General features: G+C 35.6%; 1 protein-coding gene across 1 annotated transcript in view; it reads left to right on the top strand.

The window, feature by feature from the left end:
* The window catches only part of GALNT1 (polypeptide N-acetylgalactosaminyltransferase 1), an 86,909-nt gene extending 63,157 nt beyond the window's left edge, over window positions 1-23,752 (top strand). The window contains exons 5-13 of the mRNA XM_027881886.1: window positions 145-311; window positions 6,127-6,334; window positions 7,787-7,957; window positions 9,351-9,468; window positions 10,396-10,576; window positions 17,825-17,964; window positions 18,760-18,858; window positions 19,602-19,736; window positions 22,099-23,752. Of these exons, the coding sequence (XP_027737687.1) occupies window positions 145-311; window positions 6,127-6,334; window positions 7,787-7,957; window positions 9,351-9,468; window positions 10,396-10,576; window positions 17,825-17,964; window positions 18,760-18,858; window positions 19,602-19,736; window positions 22,099-22,245 (1,366 nt within the window). The 3' untranslated portion in view covers window positions 22,246-23,752. The remainder of the gene's footprint in view (window positions 1-144; window positions 312-6,126; window positions 6,335-7,786; window positions 7,958-9,350; window positions 9,469-10,395; window positions 10,577-17,824; window positions 17,965-18,759; window positions 18,859-19,601; window positions 19,737-22,098) is intronic.
* Window positions 23,753-24,184: the final 432 nt, after the last annotated feature.

The following is a 24,184-nucleotide window of genomic DNA, read 5'->3' on the forward strand; positions in this document are numbered from 1 at the left end:
TGTGCACTGTTTGCTCCTTTCCGTACTTTGCATACAATCGATGTATCAGGAATGTTAATATTGATACTCAGAGATAAACCTCAAACTTGCAGCTCTAACTGAAGGCTTGACCTTCACAGATGCATGCTTTGTTTTTATTTATAGGTGTAAGACGAAGGTGTATGCAGACAACCTTCCCACAACAAGTGTTGTCATTGTTTTTCACAATGAAGCTTGGAGCACACTTCTACGAACTGTTCACAGCGTGATAAACCGGTCACCACGACACATGCTGGAAGAAATCGTCCTTGTTGATGATGCCAGTGAAAGAGGTAATGATGATGTCTGTGTTTTAGCTTGCTGCTTTTATTATTTCAAAAATTGAAGCTGACTTTTTATGGGCTTAGCCCTCTTCAGCAAAACACATTAGCTGGGGCAGGGGAAGGCAAAGGGAGCAACACTTGTTTTGAAATACAGATGGCTCATTCTGCACTGAAAGCCAGTGTAAATTTATCTGTCTGTTTACTTTTCTGTTGACAGTGTAGAGTTTGTGTTTGCCAGCAGGTTTATCATATTACAGCTTTCATGTTTTGCGTTTAGAATTTTAGCACGTTCATAAAGCTTGAGGGCATTTAATACTTGAGTCACCTGGTGAATAACAGCAAAGGCAACTGTTTGTTACACACATCCGAATTTACCATCGCTACCACCATTAGGCTTGGCATTCAGAGGAATTAATTTTGATTATTCAGTTCATGGGAAGTGAAAATTGAGTTTCTACGCTGTTAGAAGTTCCATTTCTTAGTAATAGTGCTCCAGATGAAAGCTTCATGCTACAGAATGAAACTTGCCATGTGTGATAGGCAAAACTTGAGCTGACTTTTTTTTTTTTAATGTAACATTATTTAGATTTTACTCTTCATAGTATTTTTAAATTACAGTGTATTAAAAATAAAAATAATATTCTAGATGACAATAAAAATTTAATTTTCATTGCATGTTCTTTGCTTAATCTTTCTTGGTGGTATGGGTTATAAAGCATAATTTGGATTTTTTTTTTCTTGTTTGTAAATGGAAGTGAGATGGTATTACAGGGGTTTTTTGTCTAAAACATTTCTGTATTTTTATATCGAATCACCCCTTTTTCTATGTTTCTATTTTGAAAGTTTTCTGCTAGGACTAATGGCTACTAGAACACTAGTAAAAAGTCTCGATAGTCACCAATTGTAGGTTATTATCTCTATCAGAAGGAATTCCCATCTTTCAGACATGGAAGGGTTTTGCACTCAGCATACTGACATCTCTGCCTGATGCTCCTGATTCCAGTGATGCAAAATTCATGTTTTGCTGCATATGGTAATTGCAACTTCAGAGTAACATGTCTGACTGTTGTCACAGAAGACTGCTATTCAGTAGAAGACTGAAACAGCAAGATATGCCTGAGATCTGCATGTATGAAGAGAGACACTGGATTTCAGATCATATGGTATAAGCAGCACAATGGTACATGGATTACAGTGGCTAACAGGAGGTTTTAGGATAGATAGTGATGAACCATTACAGTGATTAACAGAAGCTAAAGAGAATTAGAAGTGGATTTTTCCACTTCATGTCAAATCTGATAGAAGATATAATGATTTACTTCTTCAGGTTACATGTGTGTATGATGCCTTGCATGGTAACTGACCTGTTCCATACTGTGTGGATCTAGAGTACAGCTACTTGTGGAGTAGCTGAGTGGACTAAAGCAAGATCATATCAGCTAACTCTGATCAGCTTCTGACCAGTCTGTTTTCCTACGGAAGCACAGCTAATACACTCAGGTTGTGTTTGCACTTGGCTGTGTTCCTTTCCTCTCTCAGGCACCCTCACTTGCTTTTGCTTTTCTTTTTTAACTGATCCTGACTTTACTTGCTTCAGCCAATTCCAGTGTAATTTGGAAGAAAGGACGGAGGCCTTAAATACAATTACATGCAGGCAGCAGAAGAGAAATGCCCATGCAAAGTGCAATGCTGCCACATTAATATGTTCTGGATTAGATGAGAGGTGTGATCAACTTTTGCTTTTAGAAAGGCACAAAATCAAACTTTTTTTGGTTTTTTGGGGTTTTTTTCCTCTTGTGGGTAATTTGTAATAATACCCCTCAATTTTGTTGTAGTTTTTCAACCTTTATATAAAAAGTCCACATTTCATTTATTAAAACAGTCCTTGGCACTACTGAAAATCAGTGTTAATTATTATTTGTGACAGGTCAGTTTTCTGTATGACCTAGAAATAAAGAGCAAGCTAATATTAGAATAATGTAGAATAATATTACTTATGTTTTACCTCTTCAGTATCTGTTTTAGAAAAAAAAATCAATTTTAGCATAGCAATATATATGTCCTCAGTATGAATCATAAAATTATAGTCCACTTGCAAAAAACATGTGGCTTTCTCTAGATAACTTTTCTGTTTCTGCATTAGGTAATAAAAACAAAGGAACTTAATTCCAGGCTGAAAGATAGAGTATTTCATAGTTTTTTTTGTTGGTTATTGAACCTGTTCCAATACTTCATTTTGAAGCCTGTGATCTTCATTTCAGATCACTTAAGCATTTTTTATTTGTCATTAATTTCAACAATTACTGAAAGTAGTTTTTTTTATTTTGTTTTCCAAAAACTTATTATGGTTCCATCAAGCATGCTTTTAGATTAAACAAAACTGACGGGTATGATGCCTGAAAATTTGAAGAGTTTACATATGCTACTTAAGCATTCTGTTTGTGTTGAATTAAAACAGCGTACTTCTCCAGAAAAAGACAGTGTTCAGCCTGAGTAGCATATATTGAATTCTAGCATCAGAGTAATTTTAATTGGAATAAAGTAAGCATTCAGTCTGCCTGAAGCACACTTTGTACCTGTTAGTGTCATGGTCTTTAGAAGAATGAATTTGCATAATGTCACAGATTTATTTACACTGAAAAGAAAAGCTTTGGAGAAACAAGACATATCTGTATCATTGTTCTCTAGTTACTGATCAGGATTGTAACTTTAGTTTTCCAGTATTGATCTTTGGTAACTATTAAAAAAAGTCAACAGGAGAAATCAGGATTCGGCAGTACTTAAAACTAGGTCAGCACTGAATAACCCAGTGTGGTAGGCAGATTGCATTAGGATAAACTACATCCACAGAAGTTAGTGATACAGATACAGATCAAAGCAATGTAACCAAAGCTAAATTCCTGCCAATAACATCTTATGAAAATAATTGCTCTTCTTAAAAAAACTGTGCTGGCAAGCTTGTATGTGATAAATTTGTGTTTTACTGTAGTTTAATAAAAAAATGTTTGAAACTAAATTTTTCATTTATATGCATCAGTGTGACTCAGTAATAGAATTGGCAAGGTATTTTTCAACTAACACACTTACTTGAGTTGAACAGAATATATTTGCTTTTTTGACATTCTTTCTGCTGCTGCTCCTTAAACCATCCATAGTCCTAGGTAAAATTATGCACCCTTTTGGTAGAGAAAAAGGTTGAATATCTACCACAAAGAGTTATACTTCTAAAAATACATGAATTATTATTGTTTCCACATAGAAGTATCATGTTTGTGTGTGTATGTGTGGGTTTTTTAATATTATCAAACCTCACTCTGTTGGAAGTGTATGAAGCAATGCTAAAAAATTACTCGGTTGTCATCCTGTAGGTCACTCATAGGCAACAGCCTGTGTAATGCATCTGACTTCTCATTACAGTGTTTAATATAAAACCATTACAATAAGTTTGCATAGAAGATAATTCTACAGCTTGATCCTCGTATTTCTTATAGGCCAAAATGTATTGCATGCACTGAAAGACTAGTCAGGTACTTTTTTTAAGAGAAAAAAAAGTCATGCCTTACAGGAAACTATTATCAGTTTCTGGATATATGGTTAATCCAAAAAGCTAAACTTCTGCTACTGGAAGAAAAGGGAGCAGTTTGTGAGGGTTGTTTACTGCTTTTAGAGAGGATGTTCTGGAGGGAAAATAGCTGTTTAGATATGAGCATTTAATCTTAATTGCTGGTAGCAAAGGAACTTCAGAAATCTTGATGCCTGAGTTTTATTTATCATGTTTTTATAGGGATGAGACATCAAGCTCTATCTTTTTGCTTATTTTGCTGAAATTATAGTAATATTTTAAGGGCACGGTTACTGAAGGTCTGTCATATTGCTTTTTTCTGGGACTAGTCCCTTCTGAAGTTTTGAACAAGGTGATAGTTCATAAGAATGTTCTTATGGACATGGTTAAACGTGGGAGAAGGACTGTTCTTAACCTTATTCCCTTCATAGTGAAAACATTGCACACATAGAGAAAAAGAAATTGAAAAGTACTTGATAGATTGAAATTTTAAATACTTTACAGGGGAGATGAAGGTAGGTAGATATGCAATACTGACCATGACTTTCTGTAATGTAAGTTTTTGCTTTATGTTAGTTCTTGATTGGCTGTGGTTGTACTTTTGAAATCTTTCTTCCTCCTGTCAGAATTTTACCATTCTGTTAATGTAACTACATTCAAGAACCACTGTCACAGCCCATATTCATTCATTCAGCTTTAAAGTGGTTAGAACTACTTTAAAGGCTTATCAGTATTACACTTGAAATCTGCAGAGAAACATGTTGATTTGTGTGACTTGCTCATCAGATGATTAGAGAAATGCTGTACACTCTCTTCATGTATATCATGGAAGCCATATACAAACATTTCCATGATACTAGTTCTTTTAAATTAGTGGCTTTGGAAAGCTGCACTGTAAAGAGATGCTAGAGATGCAGTTGGCTAAATGATCTCTGTGCTCAACCCCATAAGCCCTACAAAATGTTTAGCCATGTACACTTGGTTTGTACTAATAAACATTTTTACATTTGAGTCTCTGTTAATATGCAAAATAAGAATTAACTTGCTTTGAGGTTTTCTGGAGACAAATATTTAAGATGTATCAACCTCTTATACACTTTTAGCACAGTTTGGCTTTCAAGATGTGTCATAACTTATTTCTGTGGGTTTTAGTGACAGTCCAACAATGCACAGAAAAAAAAATTAGGAGGCAATTGGGACTCATTCATCCGGAGCAGTGGTAAGGAATGGTAATCACCCTCAGGTCAGCCCTGCCTCCTGAGATTTACAAAACAGCCACTAACAGTTCATGCCGAGCTTTTTTCCCCTTCTCCAGTGACACACTTATTCTTGTATGAGGTACTTAAAAGTGCCTTATGCTTTGCACTGTTGTAGTACAACTCCTGTGTGCTTTGAGTATATAACCTGATATATTCCGTAGCTGTGCCATAAAACAATTTTGCCTTTTTTACAGATTGCAAATCTGCAAGTTATTGCAGAAGTCTGTTTCTGTGACTGTCAATTTCATTCTCCCTCAATTCTTTGTTCTTCCTTTGACATTCATCGTAGCACAATAGGTCTGTGCAATGCAAGTAATTTTGAGTCTCTAGGTGAATGGTGGTCAGTTATGACTGTTCTATTCTGAATAATTTGTTCCTCAGCCTAGTTGAGATTTGTTGGTGTTACAGATATTGATTTATGTATAGCTGATTCTGGGAGGTTTTTTTAGGTGTTACAGTGATAATTTAGTAGAAACAAATGTGAGCTAGAAAACCCTAGAGAAAGCACAGTTGAAAAATTATTTTGGTCATGTTTTAAACTCTTGATAAAGAAATTATCTGTAAGTTACATTACTGTAACTTAGGAGGCAATTCATTATGTTCAGCTAGTCAAATCATTTCTGTATTTTCTTGGTAGAGAAGTGTTATGTCCAAGAACACTTGTTCATGTGTTTTTGAGTATGAGTCACATCTTTTCCATAATAAAAATTTGCCTATCCCATCTGGTTTTTGTATAAGCATTCTACCTTCTCTTCATTGTTGTGTTTTCCATAATGAAGAAATAAAGAGGAGAAAGAACTTTCTGTGCTATCAAGTGAAGCACTTGGAAATGTGGAAGGGCCTATTGGGAAGTGTAGAATAAGCAGCAGAGGAAACTAGCTGAGAAAGTAGGAAAACAGTAGAAAAGAAACAAGGAAATGTCTCTTAATTCAAGTCTCTTCATGAAAAGAAAAAGCTGAACTACATAACTGACAGTTTTCATGGTTTTGATCATTCTTTGCAGACTTCTTGAAAAGACCTCTGGAGAGTTATGTGAAAAAATTAAAAGTACCTGTTCATGTGATTCGAATGGAACAGCGTTCTGGATTGATTAGAGCAAGATTAAAGGGGGCTGCTGCATCTAAAGGCCAGGTCATCACCTTCTTAGATGCTCATTGTGAATGTACAGTAGGCTGGCTTGAACCTCTGCTGGCAAGGATCAAAGCTGACAGGTAATTATCCATCTATTCACCCACGTTGGGTTTTTTTGGTTATTAAGAAATCTTCCTAGTATTACAAAATAGCCTACAAGCAAATGTCTACTTTCTGAAGGGCTGAATAAATTCTCATTGGTGTAAGGATATAAAACTTACACAGTTAAAGTTCTTTAAAAGTAAAATTCTGTTTCAAGTGAAGTCTGTATTGGAATGCATGGAATAATGTGTTAAATAGCAGAAGTCTTGAGCATGAATGGAGTTGAGAAAGCAAGGGAATTTGAGGTTATTAGTCTGCAGCCTGACCTGTTCTTTCATGAATTCGCATAGATATTCTTGAGGAGGAAATGGATCTCATATAATACCAACATTGTGAGAAAGAACTGTTAGGTTTACTGTTTTCAGGTTCTCGTTGCAATTCCTTTATTTCGTAACGATTTTGATTGTGGAAATCTGTGCTGTATCTTGATCTTCTGGGATGTATTTTTTACAGATAGAATAAATCATCTACACCCATGATAGTGTGATAGAAATTGTATTTAACAGGTTTTAACAGTGAGAGAATGGTCTGCTTTTTAAAACAATCATATATCTGAGCAGTAGCTGTAGTTGCACCCTAGTCTGTTAGAAGATAGCATCTTAAATAGAAAAGATATTAAGTATGGTGTTACAGATCTCTATTTAGTCCTTATGGTTATAGATAAAAATCACGTTTAAAATTTGATGTTACAAAATATAGCATTACATGATGAATAAGCTACAAAGAATGAAGAGTCTTTGTTCAGCACTGTGCTAAGTACTAAACTTTAAATTAGTTTAGCACATCTTCTGTGAGACTAAAGTGTATTTTCTTATAATTTGTACAAATGCCTCAAACTTAAGTCCTTTAAATTCAGTTGCAACCAACTCCAGAATTTTTTTACGGAGCTTCCCATGAGAGGCCACTTTCTGTCAACTTTGATGCAGTAGTTATACTTTGTTAGCAATGACTATCACTTCTTAGTCCTGAGGGTGTATAAGTATACGTCCCCAGAGTTAATGTCCAAGTTTTGATTTCAAAACATGCAAGTTTCTGTGACCATGCAGCTAGAAACAAGAACTTCTTGTTTTTTACTCAGTCACTATGTAGCACTGAGAAAGCTGGGATCAATAATTCCATCTGTAAAGGAATGAATATTTATTGCTGGTAATGATGCAAATACAATTAAAAAAAAAGATCTGGCATTGCCAAAACTGTGTCAGAAAAATACATTTTCCTGTATAAGAATTAACTCTTAAGACAGAATGTGAGAATGTTTCCTGGTAATAATTTATCGAGTACTGTTGTTAAGAGATGGCAAATGAAAATTTAAACCATATGTGTTAAAACCAGTGTTTAATAAAATAAAAAAAATAATAATAAAAAAACCAACAACAAACCATCTTTTTTGACACTTTAATTAATAGGTTTTGGTTCTTCTCTTTTCCTAGGAGGACAGTAGTGTGTCCCATCATTGATGTAATCAGTGATGACACCTTCGAATATATGGCAGGTTCTGACATGACCTATGGTGGGTTCAACTGGAAGCTAAATTTTCGCTGGTACCCTGTTCCTCAGAGAGAGATGGATCGACGGAAAGGAGATCGAACCCTTCCTGTTAGGTAACGAGAAATTATTCATCTGGTTAAGATTTTCATATCCTTTCTAGGTTAAACTTGTAAGTGAGGTTATTAAGTACTTGTTTAAAAATTGTAGCATCTTTTTTGTCTGGTTGAAGGAACAATATAAAAGTTTTTACGGGGATTGGTTGTCGCTAACTTTTGGTAGCAATAAAGGAAGCCATCAACTTGTCACTTCGGAGATATTTCTAAGTTTCATGTTAATTACTGCAGAATTACTAGTTTTAGCTAGTTTTTTTAATGATTTAACAAAGGTTTTAACAAAGGTTATTTTTATTTTTTAATTGAACCTTACTTTTATTGTAACAAAGTAAATAGTATTTTGAAAAGCTACATTGATTTTTGGCATGTGTGTGTATATATATTTTTTTATATGCATTCATTTATACTTGGATGTCATGTAGGTTTATGACAAATGTAAAGATAACCTGTACCTTTTAACAGTTGCAAACATACATTTTGTGCCCTTGCTGTTCTGAAAAGTGGGCCATATTTACTTCACATGAAGTTGAAGATACGGCCTTTACTGGTTTGTTTGTCTTTAAATCAAGAAATTGAGAGGTCTTCTCAGGATATGACTAATTGTACTGGTCCCCTCCCCCAGTTTCCTTTTTAGGAGGGGTAAAAAATATATAAATTTTTAGTTAGATTGTGACCTAGCTTATATATATTTCAGAAAAGCCAAAAGTGTTTCAGGAAAATATCTAGTGATATAAAATCATTTATGCTAAAAGTGTAAATAATTGAACTACAAAGTTATGTCATCAAAGAACTTCGAAATACAAAGTTATGTCATCAAATATAATTTACTTACTGTGTATTTGTTGTCTAAAAAAAGATTAAATTTGAGAGATATTTCTAAAGCTCTGAGAAACTACTAGCACTGTTTCAATTTTTCTACCAGTAACAAATTTGAAAGGAAAATCTGGATGTAGCCCTGATTGTATAATTTTTCTTTTATGAAGCAATAATAGTGAAAGCAAACAGGCTGCTTTGAACCTTCCCATAACTTTTTCAAGCACAGTAGCCAGAATGATGATTGTCCTGTGTGAAACTAGTTTGCTTTTTATGAGTTACCAGTGTTGGAGGCAAAAGTCTTTCTGAGGAATGTAGGCAGCATTCTAGGACCTGTTACTCTATCCAGACTCCAGTCTGAAGTGGGAAAATAAGAACTGTCACTAACTGGTTCCATCTCTGGAAAATTTTGAGCTAGCAAATACATCAATGATAACTGAGTTTGAATTGAAGCTTACTGAGAAGAAATATGTTAGGATCGTGGGAAATAAACATGTATTTTTTTTAAGTGTAAGTGTGAAATGTGTTTAGGTATATGTTTTCATAGTAACTGGTGCACTTTTTTTTTCCCCTCTCCCAGGACACCTACAATGGCAGGAGGTCTTTTTTCAATAGACAGAGATTACTTTCAGGAAATCGGAACATATGATGCTGGAATGGATATTTGGGGTGGAGAAAACTTAGAAATTTCCTTCAGGGTAGGTAAAACTCTGCAGTGTTTTGTTACCCAGGATAGTGCATATTGAGTTCTGTAAAATACAGATCTGCTGCCTGCATCAGTGTCCTCTTCTGCTGCAGTTAGCATTCCCTCCCCTCCAGTGGAGATAAGGAAAGATTTTATCTGTCAGTCAAAAATGCATGGTAGAGCTTTGTGATTAAAATATTGAGATGATCATTCTGAAGAATAAATGTGTGTGTATTAAAAGGAGTTCAGTTAGAAAAGCTAAGGGGGGAACTTCAGTTAATGGTGATTCATCAGTGCAGTTTAGTGTGTCAGTGAAAGGTGAGCACCTGTTACAAACCTGCTCTTCTTGCCCCTTAATGACTTAATGATTGCATGTGTTCATTGAAATGTAGACCTAATCACTGTTGTTTTCATTTTTGTTCCTGCCATATAGCACCATTTCCCTTGGCTTTACTTATCAGCTCAGAGTATATAGGGAGAAGTACTTCTGAAGTACTTCAGCTTTCTGAATCTCCCATTTTTCAAGGTCCAAAACAAAACTGAAGATATTTTCAGAAACTTTCCATGAGAAGTGTATGGGTTTTTTTGCATAGAGATTCTGTTTTATAATGTACTTTTTTGGACACCTGTTAGTTCCTGTGATTCATGTGAGCCTTTTCCTTCCTTTGCGGTCAGCTCGCCCGGTTGTCTAAAATAACCTCTTGCTGATGCGTCATTGCTGTGAGGGCTGAAGTACTTTCTTATGCTGCCTTGCTCAGGCTTGTGAGCATCTTTAGCTATTAGGCAGGAAAAAACGTGTAGTTCTCTTCCATGCAGTATGTATTTGTTCTAGACCTCAACTAACGTTGTTTTCTCAACTTGAACAGAAGCGTGTAATTAATATTTTTAAACTCTCTTTTGAAAATTTGTAACTATGTAATAATTGTTCTTTCACTTCCAGATCTGGCAGTGTGGTGGTACTTTGGAAATTGTGACTTGTTCACATGTTGGGCATGTATTCAGAAAAGCAACACCGTACACTTTTCCAGGAGGTACAGGGCAGATAATCAATAAAAATAACAGGCGGCTTGCGGAAGTCTGGATGGATGAATTCAAAAACTTTTTTTATATCATCTCCCCAGGTAAGCAGGTCTTTGGTTATGAGAAATACTTATTAAGAATTTAAATGTTGTTACTACTGGGAAATAATGTGAGCTATTTATACAAAAATGTTATTACTTTGAAGTTCTGAAGACAGAACTCACATAAGATGTACAAAAAGGAAGGTCTTAATTGAAAAATAGTTTTGTTAGTCAGAGATGTGCCCTGAAGGTTTGGTTTGGTTGGTTGCTTTTGTTGTTGTTTTTTCTTTTTTTTTTTTTTTTTTAAACATCATAATTTATGAATGAGCTTCCTGTGAAATAGAATTAAAGCTCAGGGGAACATCAAAGAGCTCAACTGTAGTGCTGAAAACTAGCCATCCAAATGCATATCATAATGTGCTGAAATTTGGCCTCTGGCTTCTGTGTTGTAGGCATTCCAGGTTGAATAGATCAGATGTGATTTTAGTGAAAGCCATTAGCACAAGTGGCAAAGGTTAACATCATCTGTGCTGCTAGAATTTGCACTTAAACAAGAGGATAGGAACGAGTTGCCGATATACTTGATGGTATTTATTATGTTTCTTAAAGTGGATTTTAACAAAACAAGAGGATATAAAATATGAGAGCAAATTTCCTATCAACTGAAACTTTCTGAAGGAAATAAAAAGAAAAGAAAGGAAGCCTATGAAATATTGAATTATTACTTTCTACTACAGGATATTTTTGTTGTTGTATAAAAAGACAAACAAACTTTGGATGGCAACAGACAACCTTTCTAAATACCTAAGACATCAGAGATGTTTGACTTTAAATACTTAGTAATAGTTCTGTATGCCACATCTGCTTTTCCAAAGAGATTTCTTTAAAACCAATATTTCCTTGTGAAATGCTTATTAAACTTGCATTAGTACTGAAATTTAAAAGCTGTAATGCAATGTATTATGAGTCTGAAGAGTGTCAAATTTTAGATTATGGGTTTTAAGAATGCTTGTGAGAGCAACTGACTGTGGATTTAGGGTGGGTTTTTGTCTTAAAAGAATGCGACACTCAAATGAGACTGTGTAAGATTTATAATTACAAATATCTTGCTACTACTCAAAGCTTTTGAGGTGAAATCACAAGGTAACATCTTATGGTTACTGCTCTCTTTTGTAATTAATGCAGCATTATGAATTCAAAAATGACCTGTATAGTTATTCAGGAAAGTTGTATGTGAATAGGTGCCATCATTTGTGGTTAAGATTGCTTTTATACATCCATGTCAAACTAGATTTTAAAGTGTACAAAATAGCTGGAACAGCTACCTACAAAAATAATGTAATTCTTTAAAAAATGTAAATTAGTGATAAGCCATGACAAGGCTCTGTTACTTTATATATAATCTCTATAGTCCTTCCATATCATGTGGTAAGCATAATCCACAAGAGGAGTTATACTGTTTTAATTTTATAGGATTTAATTTTTTGACAGGACTTTCATAGCTTTGCAGTATTGTAGAATATGCGTTCATTGTCTAAAGACAGTGTCAAAAATTCTGAAATGGTGAAAGTAACTTAAGCCATTATCTGTAACTGCACTGTATATTTTATTTCCTTTCAAGAGATACATGTCTGCATAGTTTGTATGCTAACAGCCTGGAATGATTGTTGCATAGGGATGTCTTCTTGCCAGGCTCATCTTAGAGTGTCTGCACCTGCTGACTGTCACATGATCTCATTTGGGTACCCATGTCTGTACAGACAGTGCCTGAGCGTTAATGCTAGAATTTCCAAGTGTTTCGAGAATAGGATCACATAGTATCTGAATAAGATGGGTTATTCTGAAAATGATTTGTTGCCTGAGGCTATGAGGAGAATGGTTAGTACTGTGGGTCATTCATTAGCTATGATGAATACCTATTGTTCAGAGAATGAGCGCACAAATGTACTCAGCGCCACTCGTGCCTCTCTGCCCCCAAACCCACATCAGTTGTGAGAGCCAGCATATATTAACTAACAGGGATTACTATTTTAGGAAGTTCACAAACACCTTATTCTTGTTATTCTGGTATCTCCAATCTTAGCTGAGCACTGCAGACCCTGATTTTACCCACTGACAACAAATAGCATCAGTAAAAGTTTCAGTAAGTTTCTGTGGCCATTAGTTGTTTGGAAGTCAGTGAATCTCTGCTACCTTGGCTCATTTAGCCATACTCTGCTTTTTTGAGATATCCTTCTAAGATAGAAATTTAAATATATAGTTCTTGCAGAATGCTGGCTTAATAATCCTCAGGCAGAGTACTGTGTGCAGCCTGTGAAACTGTTTGCTAGTACGATGTGTTCTTTCAATATTACTGCGACAGAGTCACACGTTCTCGCAAGGACCAAAGTGATGATTCTTAAACTGATGCTGGTTTGCAAGCCTGGGTGCAGATGAGCAACTAAAATAGGCAATCCTCTGAGCACCCAGGTTTTTTCTCATTAGTTGATATGGGTGAGAAAATTGGATTTTGAATGAGATAATATACTGACAAGCATCATTGAGCCTAGCTAACAAGACACTTGTTTCTTCTTTTATATACTTTCTCTTCTGTTCTCCTACGATAGTGAATCACAGAGGGATTCATCCAGGAAAGCAAACCTAAGATTCTCAAGTAGCTTTCCCACTTCATGTAACCTGTGTTGCCTGGAATAAAAAGGCTTGCTGCTTGAATGATAGGAACTCAAGAGACTTTTTACTATTGACGTAATGTAGTTAAATGCAAAGCTACCCTCTTGAAAAGTAAGCCTGTAATACTTTTCTTCTTTTATAAGTATAGCCTAGTAGAAAGTTATACTTGTCTGTTTTAAGCTTGTATGTGTTTTAGAAGCCATCTCTCTGCTTAGGAGTGTCTAGGTACAGCTGGAGGTTAGGCAGGAACATGTTGCAGCAGCTGTGCTCAGCCAAAATAAAGCCTGTCTCATTGTACCAACAGCTATTCTCCCTGGCAGTAATTGCTCTAGCTGCAGTCCTTTCTCATTAGCAGTAGTTTTACTTGCAGTCATGTGTTACAGCAGGACCCTGTTTCCCAGACTATTTCTTCTTTGGCTTCCAGCAAACAAATCCAGCCATTTGCAGGTGAATAGTCTGATTCCTGGCTCCAGTCGTTCTGTTCTGTGGACTCTGCCACTTCTTTATTTCTAGTGTTGGTCTTTTATCACTTTCTCCAGGCTAAAATATTAGGACTGGATTGTGCAAGGTGAGGCTTCATGAGATGGTTATGTCAGTCTCACAGGTTGCTGTGGGGAGAGTGCCTTGGTTTTCATGGCAGGTGTCCTGGTTTGGCAGGCAATAGGGCTTCACCTCCCCTCACTTGCTGATCGTTCATCTGCATCAACTGATTCTATGACTTGCTGAACTTGCCAGGATTATTTGTTCTGTGGGCTGGCTCCCCATGGGTTAAGTTAACACCTGTGCCAGCACAGGAGGAACTGCAGGAGTCTGAGGCTGAGCAAGGGAAAACTGCCCCTTTCTGCAGCAGCAGCTGCAAGGCATTAGGCTGGCTTACCACAGCTGCCTACCCCTAACCTTCTCATAACTAATTAATGATAAAAACTGACAGTTGTAGAATTTGTTGATATCCTTAATCTAAAGGTGAAGCATGGATACTTTCAGACTCTCTGGTTTTGCCATGCTGCATGAGTCTGGGTTCCAGCCCCTACATGCACCCCATATTCCTTGTCCAGTGTGCATCCTTGTCATTCAGCAGCCTCTTGCATCCCAGCTGGTGAGCTGAAGACATCCCCAAAAGGAGCTCCAGTGAACTTGAGTAGAGCTTTGTCTAGCTTCTATGGAAATTAATTTTATTGTCGACCAAAAGTTTCTCCAGAAGCTATCTTCTGTTGCCCTGGGGCTAAGCGGGCATGCAGAAAGCCTGAAAAGACAGAATTATGGAGTTACTTCAGCAAGAGTCATCTATACAGAGACATAGGTGCGTTACCATGAAAACTGGATCAGCAGGCCTCATATCTAATCACTGAGTGCACTAGTCTCTAGCCAAGCACGGTAAGCATGGTTCAGTATGTACAGACTGCAATGGATAATATTATTTATGGTTGATAGGGAGGACAGAGAAGGAACTGACTCCATATCTTGCAGTGTAGCTAAGCCCATGTTCCAAGTACATACCAAGTGATTCTTTGTGGTTTTTTATTCAGCTCCTATTCCCTATCATCATTAATTGAGAATGCAAAGAATGTAGCTATTCAAATTGGATTTAAATTATTATTGCTTATCAAGTTTCATAATACTAAATAAAAACAGGTTATATGATTTTTATCAGAAGACTAGGTTTAGATGAAACAGTTTCCATACTGTGCTTTTGAAAATGATTGAGCAATTTATAATCATGATGAAAACATAATGGGTTGTTGGGTTTTTTTCGAAAGCAATTTAGCATAAATATATTGCCACACATTGAACTTGGGCAAGCAAATCTTCAGCTGTGGAAATCTTGAGAATGGCAGAATTGTTGCAACACAGCTAATTGGAAGTTTAAATATAAGGTGCCAAAGCCAATTGAACTGAAGTATTTCTCTTGTAGACATCACTACATGTGTGTTGTTTTTTTTATGAGGAAGAACTATTATAAATTACTTAATGCCCCATCCCTGGAAGTGTTCAAGGTCGGGTAGAATGGGGCTCTGAGCAGCCTAGTTAAGTGCAAGGTGTCCCTACCCATGCCGGAGGGCTTGGAATGAGATGATCTTTAAGATCCATTCCAACACAAAGCACTCTGTGATTCTATGATTTTTTTCCTATTTTTTTTTTTTTAAATGAACCAAAGATTTGAAAGAACAACAAGTAGACGTGGACTGTCTTCCTCATGATGCACATACCTTTAGAGTCTTGCCTAATTTTCTCCTGGGAGGAAGATTTGAGTTAATTCATGTTTTGTTGTTTGTTTTTTGTTGTGGGGTGTTTTTTTTTTTTTTTAGACAAGCTTTTGAAAAAAAAGTCCAAAACCACTAGAAGGTCATATGTCACTGTTGTGTATATAGATAGATAAATGGATAGATAGATATCAAGTTTACTGGTCTGTGGAGGAATAATGCACTTAATTTTTGGTATGCCTTATACTTTGCTGCAATTTTCCTTGTTTTCTTCCATTCTTTTTTTTTTCTTCAAAAAAACCACTCCTTATAAGTAACTGCCACTGCACTGGATAGAAATACTCAAGCTATTTTTGAGTACTATAGAGAATGTACCAGAAATCTCAGAAACTGAGTGATTCAGCCTTATTAGAGGACACCCCTAAGGCAAATATACCTGTTCTGCTCTTCAGTCCATCTGCTAACCTGATGCTAACTGCAGTCTATATGACAGTGTATGGTCTGCTGCAGACCTGACTTCAGACGATTTTTTAAAAATATTTCAGAATAAAAATGGTTTCATGGAATACACTGCAGCAGAGAAAAAAAATCAGCTGGCACTTTCTATGCAGTGGCATTTAAAACTGCTTTAAGAAGCAGCATGCTTGTATGCTATTAAGTCTGACTTTACATTTAATTATTTATGGTTGTGACTTTAATTCTTATTTCTCTTCAGTGATGTGATAAAGCCTTAACAGTGTTGTTTTCTGGAGGTCAGTGTAGCAAAAAAAGTTTTGTGTTGCAAGGTTGTGAGGGCGGCATAATAACTGTTTCATCCATCAGCTCCTTTTTCATCACTGAAAAATGAAGAATCCCATACTTATCTGTGGTTGGAATCTTTCTGTTCTTACTTGCATCATCTTTTGAGAGAGTGCTGCTTTTGATGTAGAGCAAATATTTACTTTCATGACGATAGGACAGCTTTCTGTGGTAGTTTTGTTTTTTTTTTTTTTCAAATTTGTCTTATGTATTTTCATTTAGGAATTTCTTTTATGACTTGAAGGTCCAGAATGAAATTTTCTGAAACTCATAAACAGGCTTTCCTTTGCATTCATTGCCTTGTCATTATAGTTTTCCAGCATCTTTAAAAAAAAAGTCCTCAACTGGACATTTTCTTTCTGGAATACTGAAATTACTAATGTTTTTATTGATATTTAGATATTTAGAAACATTTAGCTGAAATTATCCAATTATCTGTCTCAATTGAGTAGAAAGACACCATCTGCTGGCAAGCTGATTTAATACACAGTATATCATATTAGAAATGTCTCAAATTGTGTTTCTGGATGTCAGCAGTTTAAGAGGTAACTCACAGTCCTCTAAGTGGAGGGGTTTCTGAAAAATGTATGCACCTGGAGGTCTGTAGTGTGGTGGCCAGTTGAGCCATATTTGTGGTCTGTTTGGGGAATTTAAATTGCTATGGCTTTTTTTTTTTTCCTTTTTTTGGTTTGGGTTTTTGTTTGGTTTGGGTTTTTTTGGTTGCGTATTGCATTTGACCTGTGAGAGGAGTGTGGTGTGGAAAATAGGAGAAGGACACGATGCTTGAAAACTAAAAATTATCCTGCCCTAATCATTGGAATAATAATTACAATAGTGCTTAATTCTGGTGAAGCACAAATATCTACGGTTCATGAGCACCTTCCTCAACCCATCTGCAGAATGGACTTGCACAAATTAATTTTCAGAAGGAATTAAAGCAGCCATTAAGGAGTGGGGAGATACAGGAAGAAGGAGCACTATGATAGATGAAGAGCAAAGGAATAAAAAGGCAAGCAAAATACCACAAGAAAATTATAACAGTCGTAATGGTGAACATACTTCCTGCGAATGCTGTGGTTATATTGAACAAATACTGAATTATTAAAGGTTTAAGTTCCCTGTATGAAGGCTGCTTTCTGCCTGCTTTTCTGTGCAGTTAGATAGATGATGAAGGGTCCAGCAGGTGGTATCTGGCTTATGGAAATAAATTAAAATTAAATTCTCCTTGCTCCAGAGAAAGAGACTGCTGTGTTAGGCTGCATAGATATGCACCCCAGTTACTACTGGGGGTAGAATGGCAGAAGTGACTATAAAGGTTTCAGCCTTTTTCCTCTGTTAACTTAGTAACCAACTGCTTTCAAATTGTTCCACGTGCCACAGGTAAGAAATTGTCATGTAGAGCCCAAATATAGTGATTCTATCTTCTGTATAATTAGCTGGAAAAAGAAGTCACAGGTCTTGATGGATATGTCCTCTCTGAGTGTAAACAGCATAACGCAAAACTTACTTGTATAGAGGTGGCTTCTAAAACATAGTCTTTCATGGAAGTAGTATATCATACTGATGATTTTTTTGTTTTAATTGGTATTATATAACATTTATTAGCAGCCACTAAATAAAACTTTCTTTGTTTCTACAGGAGTTACTAAAGTTGATTATGGGGACATATCGTCACGACTTGGACTAAGACGCAAGCTCCAGTGCAAGCCATTCTCCTGGTACCTGGAGAATGTTTATCCTGATTCCCAAATTCCACGCCATTACTTTTCTCTGGGAGAGGTAAGATTTTATCTTCCCTATATAAAGTACTTTGGGCAGTAAGTTGTTTGTATTTTAAACTGAGTGGTGCAAGCACGTTAGCACCAGCAAAGTTCAAGTACCTTGCACCCGTGTTCTGTCACCTATAAAATGATAAATCTTTCCTTTTTTTTTTTTTATCACAGTACAAAATGTCACGTAAAAAAGCTTTAGAAATATTCCTTCAGAATGATGTCTCAGCCTTGCTGGGCATTTCTGGTTTTTTCTTTAGCATTTTTAAGTGACTGTAGAGGTAGTACAGATGATGGTGTCCTAAATAAGTAGGCACCTGCCTTCCCATACAAGTCACATTGAGCTAAATATTGAGCCAGTTGTAGGGTGATTTTTTTTTCTGTTTGGTTTAAAACACTTTTAGCAAAATAGAGCAGGTGCTTGTGCTGCTGCATGACTATCAGAAGACTTGATATTCATACTTGCTTACTATAAAGTAATACAGGGATTAATACATATGAAACTTTTGGGCTAGAGACTCAATTGTGTCTATTCTATTGTAGCTGAATTTTTAAGCAAAACGTGTTCTCAGTATGGAATCCCCCAAAGAAAGCTAAGAAACAAATATGGTTCTGTAACCTAGTAGCTTGAACATTTACTTGGGACCTTGAGTCTTGGACAGTGGTGTCTCTTTGTAGTGCGGTTCCTTTATTTCACATAACCTCTGGTGTGTAGCAGAGAGAACTGTGCCATTGTGGTTTGGTGTAGACCTAGTTCTTTTCTAAAAATATCAACCTTTGATGATGTGCTCTTTTTCACTCATAGATAAGAAATGTGGAGACAAATCAATGTCTGGATAACATGGCAAGAAAAGAAAATGAGAAAGTTGGAATCTTTAACTGCCATGGAATGGGTGGAAATCAGGTGACAGTTTTTAAAAAATAGTTATTTTAATGTATTGAATCATTTGGAACACCACTTCTCATTCAGACAGTTCTTCAGTATTTTCAGTACTTATCTTCAAAATACACTTAAGTTATAAAGTTTAGGAAACCCTCATTAAAAAAGATGCCTGTAAGAGGAAATGCATGAGATTTGTACTTGTAGGTTCTTGAAGCCTGATTGCGATATGTTTCAGAGCAAAGTTAAAGTCAAAAACAAAATCAGGAGAGGAGGAGACTGCTATAAGCTAGAATTCACCTTCTGTAGGTTCTCTGGAGCTGCCTTCTGTTTTGACCTTCTGACTGGTATAGTTTCTTAAAAAAAACGCGTCTGTGCCTGAAATGGTGTTTTAATACATATTTTTCTGGCTGTCAGTTGTGGCATTTGTTTTACGTCTATTTTTTCTTTGTTAAATTTTCTTGATGAATTGTTTTCCAATGAACAAAGATTACATGTGTTTGGGGATTCTCCTGTTCCTATACAGAAAGAAGTCTGCAATTTAAAAAAAATGTCTATTTTGACCAAAGAGCTTGTTCACATGGTGTTTGTATTTTTTCCCTAAAAAAAAAAAAAATCCTTCTATACACGCTAAAGGGAACAGAATAGAAAAGAAAAAAAATAGTGGGTATTAATGAAATAGTGCACAAATGTTCCCCCTTTCCCTCACTCTAGGAATCTTTGGTTGAAGGGTCTTTTTGAGTTCCTCTCATTCTTTTTCTGTCTAGGTTTTCTCATATACTGCCAATAAAGAAATTCGAACAGATGATTTGTGTTTAGATGTATCCAAACTTAATGGTCCAGTAACGATGCTCAAGTGCCACCACCTAAAAGGAAATCAGCTTTGGGAGTATGATCCAGTGGTAAGTCTTCTAATGACTTGTGACAGAAAAATGAGGCAATTGGGCTTCTACACAAACCTGCAGAGCAACATAATGCAGTGTGGGACCACTATTTGACAGTCAAAATAGGAAACAAAGTCAGGATTATGTTCCCTCTGTTATTAATTCACCATGTAGTCATTCAATGGACATGTGCATTGATTTAATTACCTGGTGAGTTTTGAGGCAGCTTTTAGAAGAATATTTTGAATGTGCATTTGGAGACTCTGGAGAAAAATATAATCTTTTATTGTAGTGTTGTATTAGAACAAAAATAGAAAAGTATTCCAGGTATCCACTGCACCAATAAAAGGTAACACTAATGAAGTTGTGACAAATTCAGCACCTGGTGTCTTTCCTTGCACAAAGTTAAAAGGAAATACTTTTCTAATTAAAAAAAAAAAAAGAGCATCACAAACTTACAAAGGTGATTTTACATTTCTAATCATGATACATTTAAAAAATAGATGCTTAAAACAGCTTTATTTTAATAATTCCCTTTCTTGTACATAATGTTAAAATTTACTTTGAAGTTCATAGGTTGAACTTCTAGATCTAGAAATCATTGTCCATTGATCCACTCATCACTAATTTGGTTTGCTCTAAAAACAATTTTATGACTGAGTAATGCAGTCAAGAACTCTTTAACTTTATAGCTAGCTAGAAAAAAGTAGTGCCCAAGCTTGTTAATTTAAAATCAGTTATTATGAAAGACAATTGTGAGACAACTTGGGGATGAAGAATCTTGTCAGTGTATTTGTGATGACTTTTTTATAAGAAGAGCTTTAAATATTTAGCTACAAAAAAGTAATTTCACTAATTAAAAAAAAAAGCTGTGGGTACTTCTGACTAAATATACTTGCTACAGATTTTAGTAGCTGAGGTGTTAACAAAACCTGCAGCCTCTAAGACTAAAAGCAAATATGTATGAATGATGATTTTCTGATTAGGATAGCAGTTAGTGTGGAAGATGATGGATTTCTACTAGGATTTCTGTACATTGCTAGCAACTGTTGATAGGAGACTGAGGAACACTGGAGACTGGTGGGATTAAACGTTAATTGAAGGGAATAAATGAGTCTCAGGGACTACTTCATTCTTGGTTTTAATGTGGTTAGTTTATCTGATTTAAGTAAATAAGATGAGTAATATTACTACTCACAGTGATTCACCAAAGAGAAAGTGCATTTTGTTATGTTTCTAACTTATCAATGGTAAGAAAAATGCATCTTGAGGCACCTAATGGCAATAGTCTCTCTTGCAATGACTGCCACAAACTTACCCTGTGTTTATCATCAGCCATAAATTTGGTTGTATGTGTTTTTTCTCTTTATTCTGTCAATAGAAAATCTAGGCATAATCTTCATAACTTTACTGAAAGTTGCCTAATAAAGAGAAAGTTAGAGAATACTTAAAAAGTATGCCCACATAGTTGAATGATTTCTTTTTTTTCTTTCTACTTCTGTTCAAGTCCGTACTTCATTCTTCAGTGACTGTATGAGTGCCAGAGATGGATGTGCTCAGGTTCTTGATTGTTTGTTGGGGTTTTTTTCCCTTTGCTGCTTGTGCACATAATGCCAGTTCTGCCACATTTCAGTCAGTCCAGTGTTCTGGTTGTGCTGCTGAATGAGAGAAGAAATACTGATAATACTGCCTGTTGGTACAATAGACTAGTTGATGCACTGATAAGTGTCCATAGTAGAATGGCAGGAAAAATGCAACCACCAAAGATCTCTTCTCCATGAGGATAGTGCTGAGGTAGATGGAGTGGTGTATCAAAGATTGCATAGGTAAGATTAGTAGGTATTAGAAAAGATATATACTTCTGTGAATTTGCACACACTTTATATAAAAGAACGTATTTTTTTAAAAGAGCATGGTGCTAAAAGAGCATAGTGTAAAATAAATTTCATGTCCCCAGCTGAGAAAAAAAAGAAAAGTACTTGTGAATACATATTCAATGTGTTCATTCTGATCTGATAAAAGCTATTATTATAACTAATAATTGAAGTTGCATATCTTACCAAACTTTAATTTCTAACTCTTTGAAGATCCTTAGCTGCATAGTCCTATTTAAAGAATGGTGGATGTTGCTTGATAAAGAACACCATTTAAAACTTCAGACTGTTTTGTTTTTTCATGAAGCAATGTTTTTAGTACCTACAATGTCAAATAGCGTATTTGAGTGTTCTTTCTGATTGGGATCTGGAATCAGTAACCATGGGGTTCTTGTCAAATTCCTACTTTCCTATGGAAGAGTTTTAGTGGCAACTAGTAATTTTTTGATTACCTTATGCCTGGTGATTTTTTTTTAAAGCTAATTTCTTTTTATTTTGTCTTCAAGAAATTAACCCTGTTGCATGTGAACAGTAACCAGTGCCTGGACAAAGCCACTGAAGAGGACAGCCAGGTACCCAGCATCAGAGACTGCACCGGCAGCCGCTCCCAGCAGTGGCTGCTCCGCAATGTCACCCTTCCAGAAATATTCTGAGAGGTTCTAAAGAAAAGCAAAGATTGACTGGGCTACCTCGGCTGATATTTTGGCTGCACTGTTAAGTAGCAACAGAAGAAACTTCTGCTCAGCAGAATCCACAGTTCGTCAGCTGTTAGAACTCCTGCAGCTTCTCAGTATCTGTGAACCAGCCTTCCTGTATAAGGATGTGAAACTACCACACATACTAGTGAAACTGTGCCCACTGATGTTTACAAGATCGAAAGAGTTTCTTCCAGCAAATAATTTGGAGACCGTTTGGACAGTGGAAGTATAATCAATGAAATAGTCTCTTTGAAGAGCTACATATCGTTTTAGTTTGCTTGCACATCAGTAATCTCTGCTGAAAGTGCTGTTGTAATGAAGAAAGTTTCAAGAATTATTTTTTCCTGGTTAGCAGCGGTAACCAGACTACTAAATGTAGATCCACAAATAAATGAAAGAGAGAGCTGGAAACCAGATTCAGTAACAGGAAATAAGAATTCTGTGGTTTAAAAACAAAAAGTAAACAGGGTTTAATGAAACTAAATCAGAACTATGAAAAGTACAATTTGTTATAGTGAAGTATCAAATTTATATGTAGATTTTATACCTCAGTGGGGGAAAATAACCAAGTCAAAAGGCAATTGTTTCTCTTTTACAATTGTGTGATAGTCCATAAATATTTTTTTTCTGGTGAGTCTAAAATTATTTTGGGCGCAAACAAAATGAGCATAAGAATAAACTTAGCTCTTGAATGTCAGATCAACTTTTTTCTTTTTTTTTTTTTAATTTTAATTTCTTGGCTGTTGGAATTGTATCATTTTCTTACTGTCTGAAAACTGGAGGTTAACATGCTGTCTAACTTTTTTTTTTTCCAGACCTACCATTTCAGTTTATTCTTGGGTCAGTCAGCTTATGGACTTTCATGGCCAAACAAAAGATTTAAGTACACTTAGAAATTAAGTTAACTTGGTGGAGTAAGCTTAGCGCCCAAGACTCGTACTGCTGTACTACGGTTTTGTTTTCATAGCAATAAATCTTTTGTTCCTTGTTTGATTTCAGTCATCAGAAAGCCAGAAGAAAAGATACTTGATTTGGGTAGCAGAAGATTGGCAAAGCTGAAGGTTTTCTGGAATCCTTTTTCACTTCATATTCAGATGTGCTTCATTGTCAAGTGCATATTTAGATTAGACTCTGAATTGTAATGTTGATCTGCTGCTTTTTTTCTAATAAAACCTAAAGAAAAATAGCAAAATTGGCATGGTTTTTAAAGTTAACATATCCAAAAGCAATATGACTATGTCATTACATTGGTCTGCATTTTTTAACTGAATTGTTTTGTTTTGTTAAAAAAAATCTGTGTGGGCTCATCTTGAAAATGAGCCATGGACTACTCAGAGTATACATTGAATTTTCTTTTGGAAAGAAAAATGAGATTTGCTTAACGGAGAGGATATTTTTATTATAAATGTCACTGTTTGGCCAACTGTCCTGTAAAGCAAATTAAACCTAGACTCATGCAAAAGTTGTGTGGAATTATATTTGGCTATTGTGGCCATTTTAGATTTGCTATTCCTAGTTGCTGTAGTCAGTGTTATCTCCATTATTTCTGCAGCAGTACACAAGAATTTTCATACACAAAGCAGGGGAAATGCTAACAAATTGTAATATTACATTACTACTTTAAAAATACATAAGATGAGATGATACGAGATTAATATCAGATCCAAAATATCTAACTATCTTTCATTGACCCCTCTGTTTGGGTAGCCCTGCAAATCTTATGAGGTTGAAGGGGATTTATGAAAGTAATATATAAAAGATATATTGAAATGTGCCAAGATGACTTTAAAAAAAAAAAAAAAAGGAAAATGTCTATCTTAGAGGTTATATGAGGAGACTTATTCCTTTATTATGGTCAGTGAAGAGAACAGGGTGGGGGACAGTGTAATTGATG

This window comes from Empidonax traillii, unplaced genomic scaffold (assembly GCF_003031625.1).
Source record: "Empidonax traillii isolate 1590-97213 ecotype Southwest subspecies unplaced genomic scaffold, ASM303162v1 scaffold98:size2021230, whole genome shotgun sequence".
Lineage (NCBI taxonomy): Eukaryota > Metazoa > Chordata > Aves > Passeriformes > Tyrannidae > Empidonax > Empidonax traillii.